The 21628-nt window shown below is 35.3% G+C and overlaps 1 protein-coding gene across 4 annotated transcripts in view; it reads right to left on the bottom strand.

Annotated features, from left to right (window-relative positions):
- Positions 1-21628, bottom strand: part of RAP1GDS1 (Rap1 GTPase-GDP dissociation stimulator 1) — a 148263-nt gene that overhangs the window by 18154 nt on the left and 108481 nt on the right. For 3 of the 4 annotated variants that reach the window (XM_045820371.1, XM_045820375.1, XM_045820374.1), the window contains 7 exons: positions 18396-18539; positions 17813-17944; positions 16560-16694; positions 15444-15569; positions 14539-14678; positions 10122-10248; positions 5581-5709 (listed from right to left, as the gene is read on the bottom strand). In XM_045820371.1, coding sequence (XP_045676327.1) covers positions 5581-5709; positions 10122-10248; positions 14539-14678; positions 15444-15569; positions 16560-16694; positions 17813-17944; positions 18396-18539 — 933 coding nt within the window. The remainder of the gene's footprint in view (positions 1-5580; positions 5710-10121; positions 10249-14538; positions 14679-15443; positions 15570-16559; positions 16695-17812; positions 17945-18395; positions 18540-21628) is intronic. The other variant, XM_045820373.1, reaches the window with a different exon arrangement.

The following is a 21628-nucleotide window of genomic DNA, read 5'->3' as shown; positions in this document are numbered from 1 at the left end:
AAGAACTACTTCAGCAACACAAGACCAGTAGGGAGTGTGGAGGGAGCTGAAGAGGGTTGGATGGCCTCCCATGGGCAAAAGCTGAAGTTTCAGAGGGATATTTCAGGGGTGAGAGGGCTTCTTCTGAGAAGTGTGGGGTCTAAACGCCAAGCTGGGCTCCTCAGTCTATAGCACTAGAGTCAGAAAGGAACTCAGATAACACCCAGCTATGAAAACAGCAGGGTTTCTGTCTGCCAGGGAGATGGCTAGAGATTCACACAGCCTTGTGTTTGGGCTCTGGAGGAGGTAGGGCACAGTGGACAAGTGGAGCTTGAGGACAGTCTGGGTTTGGTGGCTCTGGGCCGAGAACTGAAGAAACAGGTGCCAGGATTCCTATGCTGAGTCATTCCCCATACTGCCGAAGTCATCTTTCTCAGGCAGAGCACTCCTCTAAGAATGGCATCAGCCTGGGGGGAAGCAATACCATTACCCACAAGAATTACTCTGCCCTACCCTGTGGAGCTTAATCTAGGCTGCTGATTACAGCTTGAGGCTATATCATTGATTAGTTGAACAACTAAGCCTGGTCTCTGGGAACCCTATGAGACTTTAGCTGACCATCCACCAAAGCTGGTACTGATAAAAGCCAGCCTTGGTGAACAGCCAAATTCTTTCCACACACAAACAGGCCCAGTAGACGGAGCTACATGCTGTGGATCACTGATAGCTCCAAACAGGTTGCCTAGGGCCAGTCACAAGCAGCATCTGACAAAGGCCTACACTAAAGTCTTTGTAGATCTAACTAATACATAGAGACAAATATAAAGAAGCAGCCAAAATGGGAAGACAAAGAAACAGACCCCAAATGAAGAGAACCAGAGAATTCTTCAGAAGAAGAGCTGGATGAAATGAAGCCAAATAATTTATCAGAGAGTTTACTTTAGAGTAATGATTATAAGGATACCAGATAGCATGAAAAAAGACATAGAAAGCACAAAAAAGGAAGAGTAAGAAATAAAGAATGCAATATCTGAAATAAATAATACACTGGAAGGAATAAAGAATAGGTTAGATGAAGCAGAGGATCAAATTAGTGTTTTGGAAGACAAGGTAAAAAAAAAAAAAACACCCAGGCAGAGCAGCAGAAAGAAAAAAGAACTTAAAAAAAAATGATGAGAGGTTAAGAAATATTTTGGACAACATAACAGTAATAACATTGGCATCATGTGAATACTAGAAGAAAACAGAGCAAGGGATTGAGAACCTATCTGAAGAAATAATAACTGAAAACTTCCCTAATCTGGAGAGGGAAAAAGACACACAAGTCCAGGAAGCTCCCAGTCCCAAACAAGCTGGACTCAAAGAGGCCTAGATGGAGACACATTACAAGTAAAATGATAAGACTTAAAGACCAGGAGACAATCCTAAAAGCCACAAGAGAAAAGCAGGTAGAACCAAGCAGGTAGAACACAAGGGAGAACCAATTACACTGTCATCTGATTTTCAACAGAAACATTTCAGGGCAGAAGGGAGTGGTGTGAAATATTCAAGGTGATGAAAAGTAAGAACCTACAACCAAGGCTACTTTACCCAGCAAGGCTAACATTTAAAATGGAAGGAGAAATAAGGAGCTTCCCATACAACAAAAAGCTAAAGGAGTTTGTTAAAACCAAACCAGTAGTACAACAAATGTTAAGGGTCTTGCTTTAAGAAGAAGAGAATGAAAAAAAAGAGAGAGAGAAAAATAGTGTAACAAAATTGCACTAAATACATATTTATCAATAATCACCTTAAGTGCAAATGGCTTAAATGATAAAACCAAAAAACAAAAGGTAGCTCAAAGGAAAACAAAACAAGACCCATAAATATGCTCCCTCCAAGAGACTCATGTCAGACAGATACACACAGACTAAAAATAAAAGGATGGAAAAAAAGATTTCTTGCAAATGGAAAGCAAAAAAAAAAAAAAAAAAGCTGGGGTTACAATACTTATATCTGACAAAATAGACTTTAAAACCAAGGCTATAGTAAGAAACAAAGAAGGACACTACATAATGATAAAGGGAACAATCCAACAAGAGAATATAACCCTAGTAAACATTTATGTACCCAATACAGAGCACCTAAATTTGTGAGGCAGATCCTGATGGGTCTAAATGGAGACGACAGAAATACAGTCATAGTCAGGAATTTTAATACCCCATTGACTTCAATGGATAGATCTTTCAGACAGAAAATCAACAAGGAGATAGTGGCCTTAAATGACAAACTAGATCAAATGGATTGAATTGATATCTTTGGTGCATTTCACCCCAAAGAAACAGAATATATATATACTTTTCAAGTGCGCATGGAACACTTTCTAGTATAGATCACATGTTAGAACACAAAACAAGTCTCAATTTAAGACTGAAATCATATCAAGCATCTTCTCTGACCACAGTGCTATGAGACTAGAAATCAATCACAAGAACACTGAAAAACATACAAAGACAGGGAGGTTAAATAGCATGTTATTAAACAATGAATGGGTCAACAATGAGATCAAGGAAGAAATCTAAAGATAGCTCAAAACAAATGAAAATGAGGACACAACAACCCAAAATCTGTGGGGCACTGGGAAAGCATTCCTAAGAGGGAAATTCATAGCCTTACACATCTATCTCAAAAAACAAACAAAAAAAGCTCAAATAACAATCTAACTTTACACTTAAACGAACTTGAAAAAGTACATCAAACAAAAGCCCAAAGTAAGACGGAAGGAAATATTAAAGATCAGAGTATAAGTAATGAAATAGAATAAAAATACAACACAAAAGATCAATGAATCCAAGAGTTGGTTCTTTGAAGCGATAAACAGGACTGAGAAATCTTTAATTAGACTTACCTAGAAAAACAGAAAAAGGACCTGAATAAACAAAATCAGAAATGCAAAAGAAGATATAATAACTGACACCAAAGTAATATAAATGACTGTAAGAAAATATTACTAACAACTATATGCCAACAAACTGAACAATCTGGATAAAATGGATAAATTCCTAGAAACATACAGTCTTCCAAAACTAAATCAGGAAGAATTAGAGAATCTGAATAGACAGACTACACCAACTGAAATTGAAGAAATAATAAAAAAAAATCCCAACAAAAAAAGCCCTGGACCAAATGTCTTCAAAGGGGAAGTTTACCAAACATTCCAAGAAGAACTAACACCTCTTCTTCTCAAACTATTTCATAAAATTCAAGACAAGGGAAGGGTCCCAAACTTATTTTGTGAGGCCAGCATTATTCTAAATCCAAATCCAGAAAAAGACCCTATAAAGAAAGAAATTATAGGCTAATATCCCTGATGAACATAGATGCTAAAATCCTCAAAAACAAAAAACAAAACAAAACAAAAAACCTAGCAAACTGAAAACAGCAATGCATCAAAAAGATTATACACCATGATCAAGTGAGATTTATTCTGGGAGTGCAATGTTGGTACAACATTCCCAAATCAAAAAATGTGATACTGTACATAAGAGAATCCCAAAGATTTTACCAAGAAGCTACTAGAACAGATTAATGAATTTAGCAAAGTAGCAGGATACAAAATTAATATCCAGAAACCAGCTACATTTTTATATGCCAATAATGAACCATCAGAAAGAGAAATTAAGAAAAACAATCCCATTCACAATTGCTTCAAGAAAAATAAAATACCTAGGAATAAACCTAACCATGGATATAAAAGATCTGTACTTGGAAAATTATAAGACACTGAAGGAAGAAATTGAAGGACATACAAATGAGATACCATGTTCATGAACAGGAAGAATTAACATCATTAAAATGTTTATACCACCCAAAGCTATCTATAGATTCAGTGCAATTCCTATCAAGATTCCAATGATTTTCACAGAACTAGGACAAATATTTCAAAAATTTATATGGAACCACAAAAGGCCCTGCATAGCAACAGTGATCCTAAGAAAGAAGAACAAAGTTGGAGGCATAACACTACTTAATATAAAACTCTACTGTAAGGCCATAATAATCAAAACAGCATGGTACTGGCGTAACAAGACACATAAGTCAATGGGTCAGTGCAGAGAGTCCAGAAATAAATCCTTACCTTTATAGTCAATTAATATTCAATAAACGAAGCAAACACATACAATGCAATAATCAATAAATGGTGTTTGGAAAATTGAACAGAACCAATACCTGCAGAAACAGGAAACTAGGATCACCTTTGTACACCACACATGGGAATAAATTCAATATGGATCAAAGATTTAAAAACCTGAATCTGTAGACCTGAAACCATAAAAACTGTAGAAGAAATCCCAGGCAGCAAAATCTTGGACATTGCCCGGAGCAATATTTTATCAGATATATCTTCCCAGGCAAGAGAAACAAAAGAAAAAATAAACAAATGGGACTATGCCAAACTAAATAGTTTTTGCAAGGAAAAGAAATCATTAACAAAATAAAAAAAGAATGGCAGAACATATTTGCCAACACATCTGATAAGGGGTTAATATCCAAAATTCATGAATAACTTACAAAATTCAACATCAAAACAACAAACAACTCAATTAAAAAATGGGCAAAGGACATAAGTAGAAACTTCTCCAAAGAGGACACACAATGGCCAATAGACATATGAAAAGATGCTCAACATCACTAATCATCAGATTAAAATTAAAACCACAATGAGATATCATCTCACACCTATCAGAATGGCTATCATTAATATATCAACAAACAAGTGCTGGTGAGGATGTGGAGAAAGGGGAGCCCTTCTGCACTGCTGGTGGGGTTGCAGATTGGTGCAGCCACACTGTGGAAAGCAGTATGGAAATACCTCAAAAAATTAAAAATGGATCTGCCTTTTGACCTAGTGATCTCACTTCTGGGAATACATCCGAAGGAACCCAAAACACTAATTCAAAAGAACACAAGCACCCCTGTGTTCATTGCAGTGTTATTTATAATCACTAAGATATGGAAGCAGCCCAAGTATCCAGTGGATAAAACTACTACTGGACATTTATACAATGGAATACTACTCAGTTGTAAAAAAAAAGAAGAAAAACTTTACCCTTTGCAATGGTAAGGATGGACTTAAAGCACATTATGCTAAGTGAAATAAGCCAGTCAGAGAAAGACAAATAGCATATGATTTCATTTATAGGTGGAATCTAGTGAATAAACTGAACCAACAAGGAAAATAAAGACAGACTCATAGATGGAGAGCAGGATGACAGCTAAAGGTTGCGGGGGAGTTTAGGAGGTGTGTAGGGATTGGGAAAAAAGGACTCAAGCACGTGGACAACAGTATGGTGATTGCTGGAGGGTGGAGATGATATAAGGGGACTAAATGGTAATGGAAAAAATACAATAAAGATTAAATAAAAAAACAGTGATATTGTATGCCAACTATACTTTAATAAAAAGTTAATTGAAAAAGTAAATAAATAAAAGTAGTCCTATAACCTCCATAAACAAATTTTGTAGTGCTTTTTTAACCCAAAGCCCCCATTTACTATTTTTCTATATTTAATGTCAAACATACATTGACGGATAGAAACCAAATGATAAAGAAACACTTACCAGATCCCATGAGAGCACAGATCAGGACCATGGAATTATATTTGATTTCAGGAGCACTTCTCTCATCTGCTAGCAGTTTGTGTAAAATTTGTACAAGTTTAGCACTTTCTATATCTTTCTCAGCAGTACCTAGAACAAAAAATAATTAAAGTAGTAGTTACAGTCACTGTGTATAAACCCAGTACAATCTGTGCAAACACTATTTCCTTTCCTAGAAACTGACCACGTGAAACCTTCCAAAGGAATGTAAATAATAATGATCTGGACGTAAGATATTAAATTTAGAATTTATTTAAAAAAAAGAGAGAGATAAATTTCAGCAAACATTTCAGGAGTTTAAGCTAAAATTTAGAATTAACATATTCCTTTTAATGTGAAACAATGAAAAATCTTTTCTTAAAGATACGAGTATACAAAGCCAGAAAAGATGGTATAATATTATCATGGCCTGCCTCGTTTCATTTATCTCTAGTTTCATCTACTTACTCGCACACGTCTCAAATTACTGTGGAGCAAAGCCTGTAAATCACATGATTTCCCCCATATGTATTTCAGCATGGGTCTTTAAAAGAGTGTTATGTAATTCCTATAAAAATCCCAGCAGGATTTTCTATAAAAAATTGATGAGCTTGTATTAATATTTACATGAAAAGCCACAGGCCCTAGAAGAGGCAAACAATCTTGATTAAAAAGAATAACACAGGAGGATATTAAGGGCCAAACTATAGCAAGCATAGTTATCAAGACAGAGTGGTATTGGTGGAGAGATACATAGGTCTCAGGAACTGAATACAGGACCCAGGAACAGATATACACATATCTGCTCAACTGATCTTTGACAAAGGTTCAACATCCATTCAGTGAAGGAAAGATAGCCTCTTCGGTGAATGTTGCTTGCAATTAGCCACATTCAAAAAAGGAACCCTGACCCAAACCACACACCCTATACACATATTAACTCAAAGGGAATCACAAATTCCCTTAAGTGTAAAATGTAAAACTAAAACTTTAGAATATACAAAGAATTTTCAAAACTCAATAGTTAACATTTTTTTTTAAATGAGCAAAAGACAAATAGGCATTTTACCAAAGAATACATAAGATGGAAAATAAACACATGGAAAGATGTTCAACATCAGCGCAATTAAAAAATGTAAATCAACATCATCACAATTAAAAAAATGTAAATTAAGGGCTCTGGCTGGCGTAGCTCAGTGGATTGAGCGCTGGCCTGTGAACCCAAGGGATGTGGTTGGATTTCCAGTCTAGTGCACATGCCTGGGTTGTAGGGCCTGTCCCCAGTAGGGGGCAGGCAAGAGGCAACCACACATTGGTGTTGCTCTCCCTTTCTGCCTCCCTTCCCCATTCTCTAAAAATACATAAAATCTTTAAAAAATGTAGATTAAAACCACAATGAGATATCTCTCATAGCTATCAGATCGCTAAAATAAAAAAGCAGCGACAATACCAAATGTTGGTGAGGATGCAGAGACACGAATCATTTATACTGTGCTATATAGCCCCTCTAAAAGACAGTTTGACAGTTTCTTTAAAAATTAAAGATGCAGTTACCATATAACTCTGCCACTGCACGCCTAGGCATTTATCCAAGACATGAAAATTTATGTTCCTATAAAAACCTACACATGAATGTATATAGTAACTTTCTTTTTAAAAGCTTCAAACTAGAATCAGACCAAATGGTGAGTGGTCAAACAAACTGTGGTACGTACATACCATGGAATATTATTTAGCAATAAAAAGTTACTGAGACACAAGACAAATCTGATGACTCTTTTAAGAGATTATGCTGAGCTAAAGAAGCCAATTCCAAAAGGTCACATGCTATATGATTCTATTTATGTAACATTAAAAAAAATTAGAAGTGAAGGCCAGATTAGTGGTTTCCAGGGATCAGGAAAAGCATGGGAGGTAAGGGTAGAAGGTAGGTGAGTGATTATAAATGGAGGGATCCTTGTGGTATTGTAAGTATTCAGTATCTTGAGAGGTGGTAAATATATAAACCCATACATGTGAAAAAGGAGTATATAAAACCTTACATACAAATGAGTATAAGAAAAACTGGGGAAATCTAAATAAGACAGGCAAATTATATCAATTGTTGGAATTTATATAGTTTTGCAAAATGTTACCATTGGGGGAAACTGGGCAAATTATACATGGGCTATTTCTTGTATTTATTAAAACTGCATGTAAATCTACAATTACCTATAAAAAAGATAGTAACTCTCTTTAAAAAATTATTTATTTTTAGAGAGAGAGAGGAAGGGAAGGAGAGAGAGAGAGAAACATCAATATGTGGTTGCCTCGCACTCCCCCTACTGGGGGCCTGGCTCACAACCCAGGCATGTGCTCTGACTGAGAGTCTAACCAGTGACCCTTTGGTTCACAGTACTGTACTCAATCCACTGAGCTATACTAGCCAGGGAAAAAGACAGTAACCCTTAAAAATGTTGCTTTAATGCTAGTCATGCCAAAAAAATTTCTAATGATTACTCCTTAATATCAAATAGCCTGTAAGGGATTAAGATAGGAAGATATGGTTTTCAAAGTGTATGGTGTATTACAAACATAATATAGGCTTATTTTTCTATCTTAAGCTCAAGGAGCCTAGAAAACACTAGATCACAATTTTTTTTAAATTTATTTTTATTTATTTATTTATTAAGATTTTATTTATTTTTAGAGAGGGAAGGGGGGGAGAGAGAGAGAGAGAGAGAGAGAGAGAAACATCAATGTGCAGTTGATGGGGGTTCTGGCCTGCAACCCAGGAATGTACCCTGGCTGGGTATCGAACCTGGGACACTTTGGTTCCCAGCCCGCACTCAATCCACTGAGATACGCCAGCCAGGGCTTAGATCACAATTTTTTAAAAAAGGTATGTATTGTTCTTTTATAGTTCTCTGGAAAGGTGACCAGATTGAGGCAAATGCTTAGCTATCAGGAAGCTGATAAAATTATAGCTTGTTTGGAAGTACTGGCAAAAAACCAGACTCACCCCAGGCTGGGAGGTCAAGGATACTCTGAAAATGCTCTGATATTTTAAGCCATTTAAAATTGGGCTATGGACCCAGTTTGGCAGTCAATGTCTTCACCAACTCCCACCCCTCCACCATAGCTTCCACCTTTAAAGATACGTGGACTTCCAGACTGACTCATATAATCTGCTCAACCATGCGGGAAATCACAGGTCAACCAGAACTCAAACTGACCTCCACAGCCTCTCTAGCTATAAACCAAAGTCACTGAGAGTAAACATGCATTGTCTTGAAGTTCTTCTATCTCTAAAATGCAAAAAAAATTGTCCTGGCTCCTGTGGCTCAGTGGATTGAGTGCTGGCCTGCAAACAAAAGGGTCGTTGGTTCTATTCTCCGTCAGGGCACCTGCCTGGGTTGCAGGCCAGGTCTCCTGTTAGGGGTGTGTATGAGGCAACTGATCTATGTATCTCTTGCACATCAATGTTTCTCTCTCTTTCTCCCTCCCTTCCCCTCTCTAAAAAGAAATAAAATCTTTAAAAAAATGCAAAAAGTTTTACATGCAACCTATACTTATTATTTTAAAATTCATAACCCTTTAAGAGGACAAAAATTCAAATTTCTCATACCCTGAATATGAACAAATCTGACACTGAAAGAAGATATAACATGTTTATCTTCTCTGTCTTCTCCTTCCTGGGATAGGGGTTGGTGGGTCCACTTTCCCCAGTGTGTAAATTATGAACATAAATCATCAGTGGAAATTAAGAGGTGATCAGTTCACATGATTTACACAAAATACTTTGAACAGGACACTCAGTATACTCCTCCTTTGTGTAAGGCAGCCTCAGGCCTTAACCACAGGCCATGTGACAGTAATTGTTGTCCCCAGCAGACTACAGCGGAGTTTGGCTCCTGAGACAAAGGTTACTATCCATAAGCTAGATATCTATGAGCTAGTGTCTCAGGAATAATATGACCAACAGGATGCTGTATGCTGCAAGATAGATACTAAATGAATTATTTAAATTGTTTTTTGAGAATTCTGAATGTGCAACACACAGAAGAGTAACACAGAAGGTGAGAATTTAAAATGAAGGCAATGCTATGAAGCAACAGAAACGATCATGATAGATTAGCAAGAGGGAATTTAGTAGCAGAGATGGAAGAGAAGGTCTGGGTCACTGGGAAAGTAGAAAAATCCAAACTTGTAGTTGCATTCTAAATACTGTTTCATTTCTCTGTGAGGCTTTCTGAAGAAAGTGTTTTCTGCATTCCCCATGTGCTTATAACTTGAGATAACATTTAAAAGTCAAATTAACTTTAAAGTATTACCCTAAAAATGTTACCAAAAAGCACAACCAGAAGGGAGAGTGGTGGTAACAATCTGTAGACTGTGATTTTCCATATACTTACATATAGGTACAGACACACATTGGCAAAATGATTCTAGTCAAGATTCTGTCGGACTTCTATGCCACTCTTGTGCTTTGTTTTATCCAATATAAAAATAGGAGAAAATAAGTTTGTCAGTAGGGTACTTACCCAATTCTAAAGCTGCTATTAGTGCCAAAGCAACAAGGGCTTCGTTTTGCATTATTACATGTTCACTAGTTGCCATGGTAACTAGGTGCTTGATGCCACCACTCTGTACAATGGTTTTAATTACATCCTACAATAAATAAATATCTCAGAATTATAAACTTTAATTTTAAAAACAAAGAAACTGCATTATAATCAGTCAGTTCATTGTTGAGTGGTTTTCTGACAGTGTCTTCTATGAATCATTACATTTAATAATTTTTTTCTTCACAGAAGAAAAAGCTTTTAGCTTTTAATAAATTCATCAAAAGTTGACAACTTTAAATTACCTGAGTGAAAAAGACCATTGTAATTCATATCAAGAAACAGAGTTCCAGAAGCTACGAAAGTCAAAGAAACACAACTGCCATTGGCCCAAATGTTGACTCACCACAACATCGACAAAAGAGAATAAAATATTTTGTATAACAAAATTGTTTTTTTCTTCAATATTTTATTACAGCACCAGGTACTGCTCTCCAGGTGCTGCTCTCCAGGTAAAGCATTTTTTTTTGGTAGCTTTTATCCTGTTGAAACTGACAAAACTGGATTACATACAACGGGACTGAATAAATCCCGCCATCACCAATGCCTTTGAGCAAATTACTGAACTTCTCTGCACGTCAGTGGCTTTATCTATGTTGAGATAATGCAGGTGTACATCTCACAGGTTTCTGTGATATTTATTGTCATGACACGAAAAGCACATATAGGAATATAATAACAAAGGTCAGATGAAAAAATGGTCCCATTTATTCCTAGTAACCATTTCTGTTTCGCAGGGGTTTCTTGCCTAAAAGATCTTGGATTAAATATAATTTAGTGGAAAGTTTCAATTAGAGAATATTTTTAAAGTAATTTTCTTTGCCACTTTTCACTATTTTTAGTAATTTGAAGTAAGCTTGATATTTTAAGCTTCAGTGGTATAAAACTAATTAGAAATATTTTTTAAATTAATTTGCTAAAGTATTTGAGGAAAGAATTCTATTATGCTTCCATCTATGTAAAGTTTTAAGAACAGTATTTTTAGAAGTATGTTTGTTTTGAGACCAATCTTGTTTAGTAATCAAACATTCTAAATCAATGGAGTCTAGCCCTCATCGGTGTGGCTCGGTTAGTTGGGCATCATCCTGCCAAGTGAAAGGTCATTGGTTCGATTCCTGGTCAAGGCATGTGCCTGGGTTGCAGGTTTGGTCCCCAGTCAGGCAGCCAACTGATGTTTCTCTACTTTTGCACCCCCTTCCCCTCTCTCTAAAAGTAAATAAATAAATCCTTAAAAAATAGATTTAATTAAATCAACAGAGTTCAAGTGCTGAGTGTTTATGGTAGCTATGTTCCTGCTCTAATTAAGCCTGTTCCTACCAACCTTTTTTAGAAAGTGAGAAACTATCTTTTAAAACCTTTTCTAATTAAAAGAAAACCTCCCAATATACTGCTTACTCAGTGGCAGTTTATTTGAAACTGACATAGAAATCTTAAAACTGGTAAAGATTTTTATAAAAATCACAAAGGAGCTTATTGGGTAAGGAAGACTACAGAGATTCATAGATACGTAAGTCGCATTGGAAAGGTTCCTGGACTGCCATTTCATTCTTCATTTTGTGATTTATCCTAAAAGTCCACTGTGTTGCAGGACAGGGAATGAATGAAGGAAATTTGTGTATTAGAAACAGACAGCCTCCTCTTAAGTTCAAGCATAACTTCTTTTCTGTCTCACATTTCTGCAACAGATATCTAAGTATTTTGCTTTAAAATGCCTGCCGTCCTGGTTGCCCCACCCTGGCAATTACCTATGGCTCCACCCCACAAAATTTACAGGTACCTTTTCTACATAGGCCATGCTACTAAAACAGGGCGTAAGGGCAGCTCTACCTAACACACAGATACAAACACAGGGAGGCCGCCACTTGAAAAGGCAAAGAAATATGGCCCAAATGAAATAACAGATCAAAACTCCAGAAAAAGAACTAGACAAAATGGAGATAACCAACCTATCAGATCCAGAGTCCAAAACACTTGTGATGAGGATGCTCAGAGAACTCATTGAGTACCTTCACAAAATAAAGGAAGAAATGAAGGATACACCAAGTGAAATAAAGAAAAATATACAGGGAACCAACAAGGAAGGGAAGGAAGCCGGGATTCAAATCAATGATTTGGAACACAAGGAAGAAATAAACATTCAACCAGAACGGAAAGAAGAAACAAGAATTCAAAAAGATGAGGAAAGGCTTAGGAACCTCCGGGACAACTTTAAACGTACCAATAACTGAATCATAAGGGTGCCAGAAGGGGAAGAGGAAGAGAAACAGATTGAAAACTTATTGGAAAAAGTAATGAAAGAAAACTTCCCTAATCTAGTGAAGGAAATAGACATCCAAGTTTAGGAAGCACAGAGTGTCTCAAATTAGCTGGACCCAAAGAGGACCACACCAAGACACATCATAATTAAAATACTAAAGGTTAAAGGTGAAGCGAGAATCTTAAAAGCAGCAAGAGAAAAGGAGACAGTTACCTATCGAAGGACTTGCCATAAGACTATCAGTTGATTTCTCAAAAGAAACCTTGCAGGCAAGAAGGGACTGGCAAGAAGTATTCAAAGTGATGAAAAGGAAGGACCTACAACCAAGATTATGCTATCCAGCAAAGCTATCATTTAGAATGGAAGGGCAGATGAAGTGCTTCCCAAACAAGGTAAAGCTAAAGGAGTTCATCACTGCCAAGCCCTTATTACATGAAATGTTAGAGAGACTTAATAAATAAAAAGAAGATCAAAGCTATGAACAGTAAAATGACAACAAACTCACAACTATCAACTGAATCTAAAAAACAAAAACAAACTAAGCAAACCACCAGAACAGGAACAGAATCCGAGATTATGGAGATCATTTGGAGGGTTATCAGCTGGGGGCATGGAGAGGGAGACTGGGTGAAAAAGTCCAGGGATTAAGAAGCATAATTGGCAGGTACAAAATAGACAGGTGGAGGTTAAGAATAGTATAAGAAATAGAGAAGCCAAAGAACTTATATGTACAACCCATGAACACAAACTAAGGGGGGGATTGCTAGAGGGAAGGGGAATACTGGATGGAGGGGGGAGCAAAGGGGGAAAAATTGGGACAACTATAATAGCATAATCAATAAAATATACTAAAAAATGCCTGCTGTCTCTCCTCCCACTTCAATAAATACTTATTACAAAGCTACTGTATGGAGCTGCCTTGCCTGATAGAATGAGGGATAAAAGGTAAATGAAGCATTGTACTTGTGTGTTATACGACAAAAGGGAATACTGAAAGCTACCCTTTATGAAGCAAGGACTACACATTGGACATTGTATTGGGTAGCTTATAAATATTAGCTCATTTTTATCTTCACAGAAAATCTCATTAGCTAGATATTATCTTTAGTTTGTAGATGAGGAAAGTGAAGCTCAGATTAAATTGTGAAATTTGTCCAAAGTCAGTGATTAAGTGGTTAAGAAGGCAAGATTCAAATCTAGGTTCTTGTGCTTAATATTAGTAGTCTATGCAGAAGTTTATGTACTGAATTCATCAATGAATCTTCCTCTTCTCCTCCTCAGAGATTCCAAGTTAACCTCTAAAACATCTCCCCTTCCTTGACACCCAGGAGCAGTTGGTCTCTCTGCAGATGTACACAAGTGAAATGGTCAAAAGGATCACCTTAGAAAAAAGGTTATAAAAAATAAAAGGTACACAATCTAGACACTAAATCAGCAGCTGAACTGCTGGCCTGAGTTTTCATCATTGTGTTCCTTAAAATATTTATTTGTTCATATATTCATTTACTCAACAAATACCAGCCATGTGCCAAAGATATAATAAGCTGGACACTGCCATGAGAATGGATCTTGCCCAATTGTGTGAGTTTTGAACATCAAATACTACCTAGATATCATTTAATTTCTAAGCCCCAGTAGATAGCTTGGTTAGAGCCTAGCACAAAGATGCATGACAGTGATGTTGGTAATGGTGACGCTAATGGTGGTACAAATAGTAACAATAGCAAGAGCACCAACCTCCACTTACTGAATGCTTACTGTGTTCCAGGTACCAACTATATACGCTGTGTACGCGATCTCACTGAATGATCCTCACAGCACTCTCAGGTAGGTATCATCCCGGTTTTTATATATTAAGATACTTAGATGTAAAGACACTTGGTCAAGTAAATAGTGGAGATAAAATTTGAACTCATTTTGGTTTGATTCCAAAGCCTTACTCTTAACTACTATGGTATAGCATGAAATAAAAAAGCTCAATCTTCAATTTTTTTTCAGAATTTTTGATGAACTTATTTATATATAAATATAAAAAGGCCACTGAAATGTTTTTAGTGAACGGCTTCTCTTGGAACTTACTTTTGATTTACTGTGTCGTATGAGGGCAGACAGCAGTCTGTTTGACTCCCCCATCACACCAGCATGATCTTTGGCTTCACACCATTCCACCAAACGCTCCACTAATTTAACATTCTTTCCCAGTTGTTCAGCAGCTTCTGCTATAGGAGAGAAGGTAAACCACCAAGGAATGAATCACTAATAGGCAATCAACTGAAATAACTGGTAAAGATGAAAGAGTGTAAAAGAAAATTATATGCTTAAAAAACACAACAGAATTTTATTAAAGCAAGAACTATAAACACAGTACTTCATATCTGATGGACTATCTGGCCTTTCCTATAAAGCTGTGGAATTTCATACAAAATACAAAAATAAGCAACTTCATATTCTTTCAGGTCAGCCTGGTAGTCTATTAGTAAGTACTCTGTCAAACTATAACAAAGGATTTTTAGAATGTCTCTAAGGAATCCATATAGAGAAAGGTTTTTAGAATTTAGAAGTGATTAATTCCAAGGAGTGGTTTTCATTGCTGTTTCTGTACACAGAAAATTGATCTTCCTGTTTGCAAAACAAATTAAAAAAAATTGACTGTCACTGAATTGAAACATTATGATTTTGAAGACGTGGTAAAAATGGGTATGGAATGCTAAAATAAAAACACTTAGGAACTGCTCATAAATCAACCTAATGCTAGGGTTATACATACTAATTAATAGAGGTGCTACAGTTTCCAATGGAAGTCAATTATAACAAGCATGGGAATAAATACACACACAGGTTCTAAAACCACTCTCTTTTTTACTTTATTTGTTGCTTATCTTTATGATTACATAGTTCTGAAAGCTAGAAACAAGTCCTTCTTCAACTAGAGGCACACTGAAACTATGAAACTAAAATGCACCTTGAGAAAGCATTTCTTTTACCTTGTGCATCTATTAACATTCTTAATGTCCCCAGAAGTTTGAACTGAACTGGGGGCATTTCGGATTTAAGGAATTTCAAAACTGCCTCTGTGACCCCAGCTGATAACATCTTTGCTTTATTTACAACTAGAGAGAGAAAGAGAAAAAAAAGAGACTATGGTTAAAATGCTGTTAGCATTCTTGATGGTAATTATTCAATTCAATACGCATTTACTAAGGGTCGTATTATATTTAAGGCCGCATGTTTTATATTTTTCTATTTAAAAAAAAATCTTGCATCCTGTTTGTCTATAGAAACATATCATACAAAATCAAACCTAACCTCAAAATACTTACTTAAATAATTTGTAAAGGAAATCTGACAATGTTGTCTTGTTTATGAAAAACACAATTCCTAAACTTAATGTTTCTTTTTACCTCTGTTCTTGACCCTACTGTGATAAAACAGATGTTATAGATGTTACTAAACATCACCTGCTATGTGAATCAAACTAATTTCATATAGAGTTTATCTTCAGAGAGTTATACTACTTCATCTAACCAGAAATTTATTTTAGAAAGTAGAATAAAAGAACAGTTTAAATCATCTCCTGTATTACTTCCCATGATACTGTAATTTCATGGCTCAAAAGCTTTTACTCCAAAAGGACACATTAGGGCTATTTCTAAAAATTTAATCTTTACTGTTTTTTTTTCATTGTAATTTAGTCTACTTTTACCCTCCTCCCCCCAACTATTTTTAAAAACTTTATGTCTGCTTGCAGGGAAAAAGAAACAACTTTAAAAGTCATTCTTTAAGGGATTCTGTTAATTGATGCCGTTATCTTACCTAAACTGAAGGTGCTTTAAAAAGCTTAACTATAAAATATGATACAAATCTTGGGAGTTCATAGAAGGTAATAGAGTTATTTGAATGATCTGAACAAAGGAAAAGACTATGCTTGCATAGTTGGAGAAAACTAATTTAACACATTATCTCCATTTACCAGTAAAAAATGTTAACAATTTGAAAACTTTTTTCATGGCCAGGGCAGGTCTACAAGTCACAAAGTAAATATCTTACCAAGACAATGGATTTTATTTCTTACAGAGTTGCCTTTCATGCTTCAGTCTTACCTGGAATGGCCAGGTTTCTGAGGGCACTTAGTGCTGCATGCTGTACTGTTACATTTCCATCTTCAACATGTCTGTCCAGTAAATCCGTAAGTTTTTCTACAATTCCATTGTCTACCATATGGATACAATTTCCATCTGAATAAAACAAAGTCTTTTTTCATCCTCTGTACAAATATCAATAAATATTTTGTAATACTGATGCCTGACCATTATCTACATTAGTGAAAATGGAACCACATGAAAAGAGAATGAATTCTAACTCTCCTATCAGATTTATAGATATTTTTTACTAAGCAGTCTGATTATAAGTTTCTTAAAATAGATAAAATATTAAAAATAAGAAAACTCTCTAGCTTAACCTGATAATATATCAGAAGACAAAAATGTAGAAACCACATGCTTAAATGTCCAACGATAGTGAAGTATGCCAGAGTTCTGCCAATGTTTAGAATTTAAAATACTGAGACAGTATTTTACATTTTGTTTTCATAGCTAATACTTAAATTATTTTTCAGTGATAGAATTTTTGAAACATTTATAAGACACAGAATATTAAAATGAACTGATATTTACCCCACATTTAGCTTTAACAATCATCAATATGTTTCAAGTTTTAGTTCCATCATTAAGGAGTTAGTGATGGTCCCCCAAAAGAACGGAGTGAAAATGTAATGTCACCTATTACAATAGCAGTTCATACTAAACACAAAAGCAGCCCCTATTTCTTCCTACACATGGCATTAGTTTCTAGACTAACAGGAGTGCCACACTTCAGAAATAAATATGGTAGTCTGATGCTTCTGAAATATTAAGCTATACTAAATATTCTAACGTAAACCAGAGAATTAGCCACATTTAAGTTTTGTACATATAAAAGTATGAATTAAGGCACAATAACCCCACAATGAAAACTCAGATTATTAAATCCAAAATAAAATCACCAGGCAAGATATATCCTCTCAGATCAGATGTTTATTAGAATAGGACTCAAGTGTATCAATCTTAGAAGTATAGAGTACTCAAAGGACTTCATAATCATTGTTCATGATCTCTAAAGTACCAGAAATTAGCTGAATTGCCTAAAATATGTAATTTGTTAGTAAAGTCACTACAAATATTTCAGATCTCTGAAAAATAATGGTAGCAATACACATATATACTACATATAATTCTGAACTGTTCAGTTTTAGTACATGTAATGTGAAAGAAAAATACAGAACATCTAACTTTTAAAAATAAAACAATATGCTTACCATTTCTGGCAAAATTTGCAATTGCCAATGCTCCAGCAAGCTGTAGCTGGTGGTTATTTGATGGAATCCAGGACAGCACCCTTTGAAAAACATTACCTTTTCCTCCTTCAAATAATTTTTGCATGGATTCATCTGGAGGTAAATAAAACAAACAGGTAAGAGAAAAATAATTCCTAATAACAAATCTGTATTTCAAAATCAATATCCAACTGGGAAACCATACAATTTATAAGGCAAAAAGTAATGACTCTTCTTTAATAAATTTTTAGTAGAGGCTGGACAAGAGACTTTAGAATTTTTCTAGTCTCAGTCCCAAGCAACCACCTGGCTTTCAGTCCTTGCGTGCCATAGCTGTCTCTTCTGAATGACGGCTCTTTAAATACGAATGACAGTGAAGACTCCTCTTTTCCAGGTTTATCATCTCTAGTCCTCTCCATATGTTTAAGATTTCAAAATTGTCATATCAACAGGATTTAATGAGATAGGAAAATGAGGAAATCCCTGATATAGTGTTCACAAAGAGAAAATAGATTTTTAAGAATCTGACAACCATGTTCTTTGGTTGGTATTCATTAGAACTTACCTCCAAGAAGTAATAAAACCATTAGATCTGAAGCAGTTTTGAGCTCAGCAATATCGTCCTCTTTGTCACTATCCACTTTCTGTTGAACAATCTCTAGTAGACATTCTACCAAGCCTGCTTCGACCAGCTGTAGTTTAATAGCATCTGAAGAACATAAAAAAAAATAACCAAAACTTGAGATGAAATAGGAGTTCTGGGATGAGCAACCCATTATGAAGAAAGAAACCAAGAAAATGCATGATTTAGATAACACACCTTTGAAGATTTAAGTTTCAAAAGGAAGTGTCTGATGGTATAGCCAAAATACAGAAAAGCTTTATTTCATTTCTGTATTTCAAATTATGTTATATTTCACAATGTCTGGCAGCACCTAAACAAACTGATTTTCAACTCTGAAAGTAAGTAGTACCATTCCACTCTTATTCCAGTTATGCTCATGTTTAAAAGTCAATACTACAGGATATTCCATATTGTTTAAAGTAAAACACACATATCTATTACATAAAGTTAAAAGATATCCATTAATGGAATTTGCATATGAAGTTATTTAAAAGTGAAAAGCTATTAGTAAATTTTAAATTGTATCACAAGTATATTTGGACTCATATTTGTATAAATGTTATCTTTCTAGGACAGTTTATTTTATAAATTTTAAAAGTCATGTTTTGAAAAATAACGTCAAGTTTTCATTAATTTGAAACTTTCTTTGGTGATGGATGTATGGTGGTTCATTATACTATATCCTTTGTACACACAAATTGGTTTTAAAATTTCCGTAATAAAAGGTGAAAGAGAAAAATAACTTTCAAGCTTTCTGGTAGGTAACCAACAACATAAGGAATTTTAGAGACAATTTACAACTCAATTATATTTAAAAAATTATTTTCATAGCAAATTCTACTCCCATCTCAAGTCAGTTTTGTTTGTACTACTGTAATAACTTAAATATTTTTTCATTACAGAACTTACATCATTGAAGATTTTATGTGGGCATCCATATCTGTCTCTTCCATTAGAGCAGATGTTATATATAACTCATTCATCTTTGTACTTTAACCTAAACTGTCTGACCAAAATGCTTTGGGTATACCCAATACCATTTAGGATAAATGCTGACAACTGACCTTAGAAATACATTTGCCACACAGAATTTTTAAACTTAAGTTTTATTTTTCAGTTGGATTTTATGTTTTATTGGTTTCTCTAAGCTATATATGCACACATCTACATACAGCAATAGTAGTTTTGCGTTGTTATTTGAGAGGAATAGACTTTTTTTAAATACTTAAGACTTTTTATTTCTGGCAGTTTTAATGTGTAAAAACTTAGAAAACCACAAAGGCCACTGATCTTTAGAATACTATCTTAAAACACAGAATATTCAACCTGGAATATTTTTTTAAAAGGTACATTTGCACTGTGCCATGCTGAAAGTAGGGCGTTTCCTTGGTTACAGAATACTAGGGTATAGAAATGTGCAGTGACTAGAATGGAAAGTCATGATAAAAAGCCTAAAAAATACTAAGAAACCTTGAATTATACAAAGTCCTAATTGAAATGTTGGAATCATTTTCTTTGGCATGTAAGGAAAACCAAAGATAGTCCAGAAATAAGTTTTCAGAGGTATCATTCAATATACCTCACAGTTATAAAAGAGAAGTGCAGGAGGTGGAGGAGAAACAAAAACACTGGTATTCTGAAACATTGCAAGGCTGGTTACAGGTAACTCTCAGGCATAAAAATGGACTGGAGGTTACAGTAAAAATTTCATTAGACCAAATTACCAAAGAAGATAAAAAACAAATGCCTCCCTTAAGAATAGGATCTAAGGCATTTAGAAAACTAAAAATGTGTTAGGATTAAAGTTTCAGATCTCTCCTCTCACGGTCTGATTGTAATCAAACATAGGTATATGTGGGAGATTTAAATAGCCTTAATTAGGAGGATTAACACAGAATTCTGCTACAGCAGATAGCCAGCACACATCTATCATCATCATTCCTCCTATCTATCTTTATCACTGCCTTTTGCATATACCATACATATACATGTGTCATATGTATGTACTTAAAAATGTTTTGTAAGAGGTAAAAAAATCCCACAAATGCAGAAATTGCATAACATATGCACTTAGTTTTTAAAATTTTCTTAAAAAAATTTTTTATTGTTCAATTACAGTTGTACTTATTTTTCCCACATTACTGTCCCCTGTCCTACCCATCCCTCACCTCCCACATTCAACTCCGCCCCCCACTGTCTTTGTCCATTAGTCCTTTATACATGTTCCTTGACTTGACCCTTGCCCTTCTTTGTCCTATTACCCTCTCCTCTCTCCCCTCTGGTCCCTGTCAGTTTGTTGTTGTCATGTCTCTGGTTCTATTTTGCTTGTTTGTTTTGTTGATTAGGTTCCACTTGTAGGTGAGATCATGTGGTATTTGTGTTCCACCGCCTGGCTTATTTCACTTAGCATAATGCTCTCCAGTTCCACCCATGCTGTTGTGAAGAGTAGGAGTTCCTTCTTTCTTTCTGCTGAGTAGTATTCCATTTATGTAAATATACCACAGTTTTTTTTTCTTCTTTTTTTAAGGAGAGAGAGAGAAACATCAATGTGTGGTTGCTGGGGGTCATGGCCTGCAACCCAGGCATGTACCCTGACTGGGAATTGAACCTGCGGCACTTTGGTTCGCAGCCCACGCTCAATCCACTGAGCTACACCAGCCAGGGCAATATACCACAGTTTTTTGATCCACTCATTTACTGATGGGCACTTAGGCTGTTTCCAGCATTTGGCTATTGTAAATAACGCTGCTAAAACATGCACTTAATTATTAATAAGCAAATAATTATGTAACTACCACCTAATTAAAAAAAAAAACTCACAGCCAACAACCCAGGAAGTCCCTCTGGGCATTGCCTTTTCTTGTAACAAATCCCTCCTTCCAGCTCTCTCAAATCACTCTCCTGACTTTTATGGTAGCAACATCCATACTTTATTGTTTCACCAAGTAATCACTTCTAAAAACTACAATTTAATTTTACCTGGTTTTGAACTTTATATAAATGGAATCTTACCATATATATTTTTTAGTGTTGGTTTTTCCTTTTCAGATGTTTAAAAGATTCATTTACACTATTGGTTTTAAATATGTTTATTTCTTTTCTTAATTATATATTTGTCCATTATATAAATTACCATGATTTACTTATTCTACTCTTAATGGATATGACTTGTG

The sequence above is a fragment of the Phyllostomus hastatus genome, unplaced genomic scaffold (assembly GCF_019186645.2).
Source record: "Phyllostomus hastatus isolate PE091 unplaced genomic scaffold, TTU_PhHast_1.1 phas_scaffold_39, whole genome shotgun sequence".
Taxonomy (NCBI): Eukaryota; Metazoa; Chordata; class Mammalia; order Chiroptera; family Phyllostomidae; genus Phyllostomus; species Phyllostomus hastatus.
Note: the sequence above shows the minus strand (reverse complement) of the source record. Positions and strands in the feature narration are given on the sequence as shown.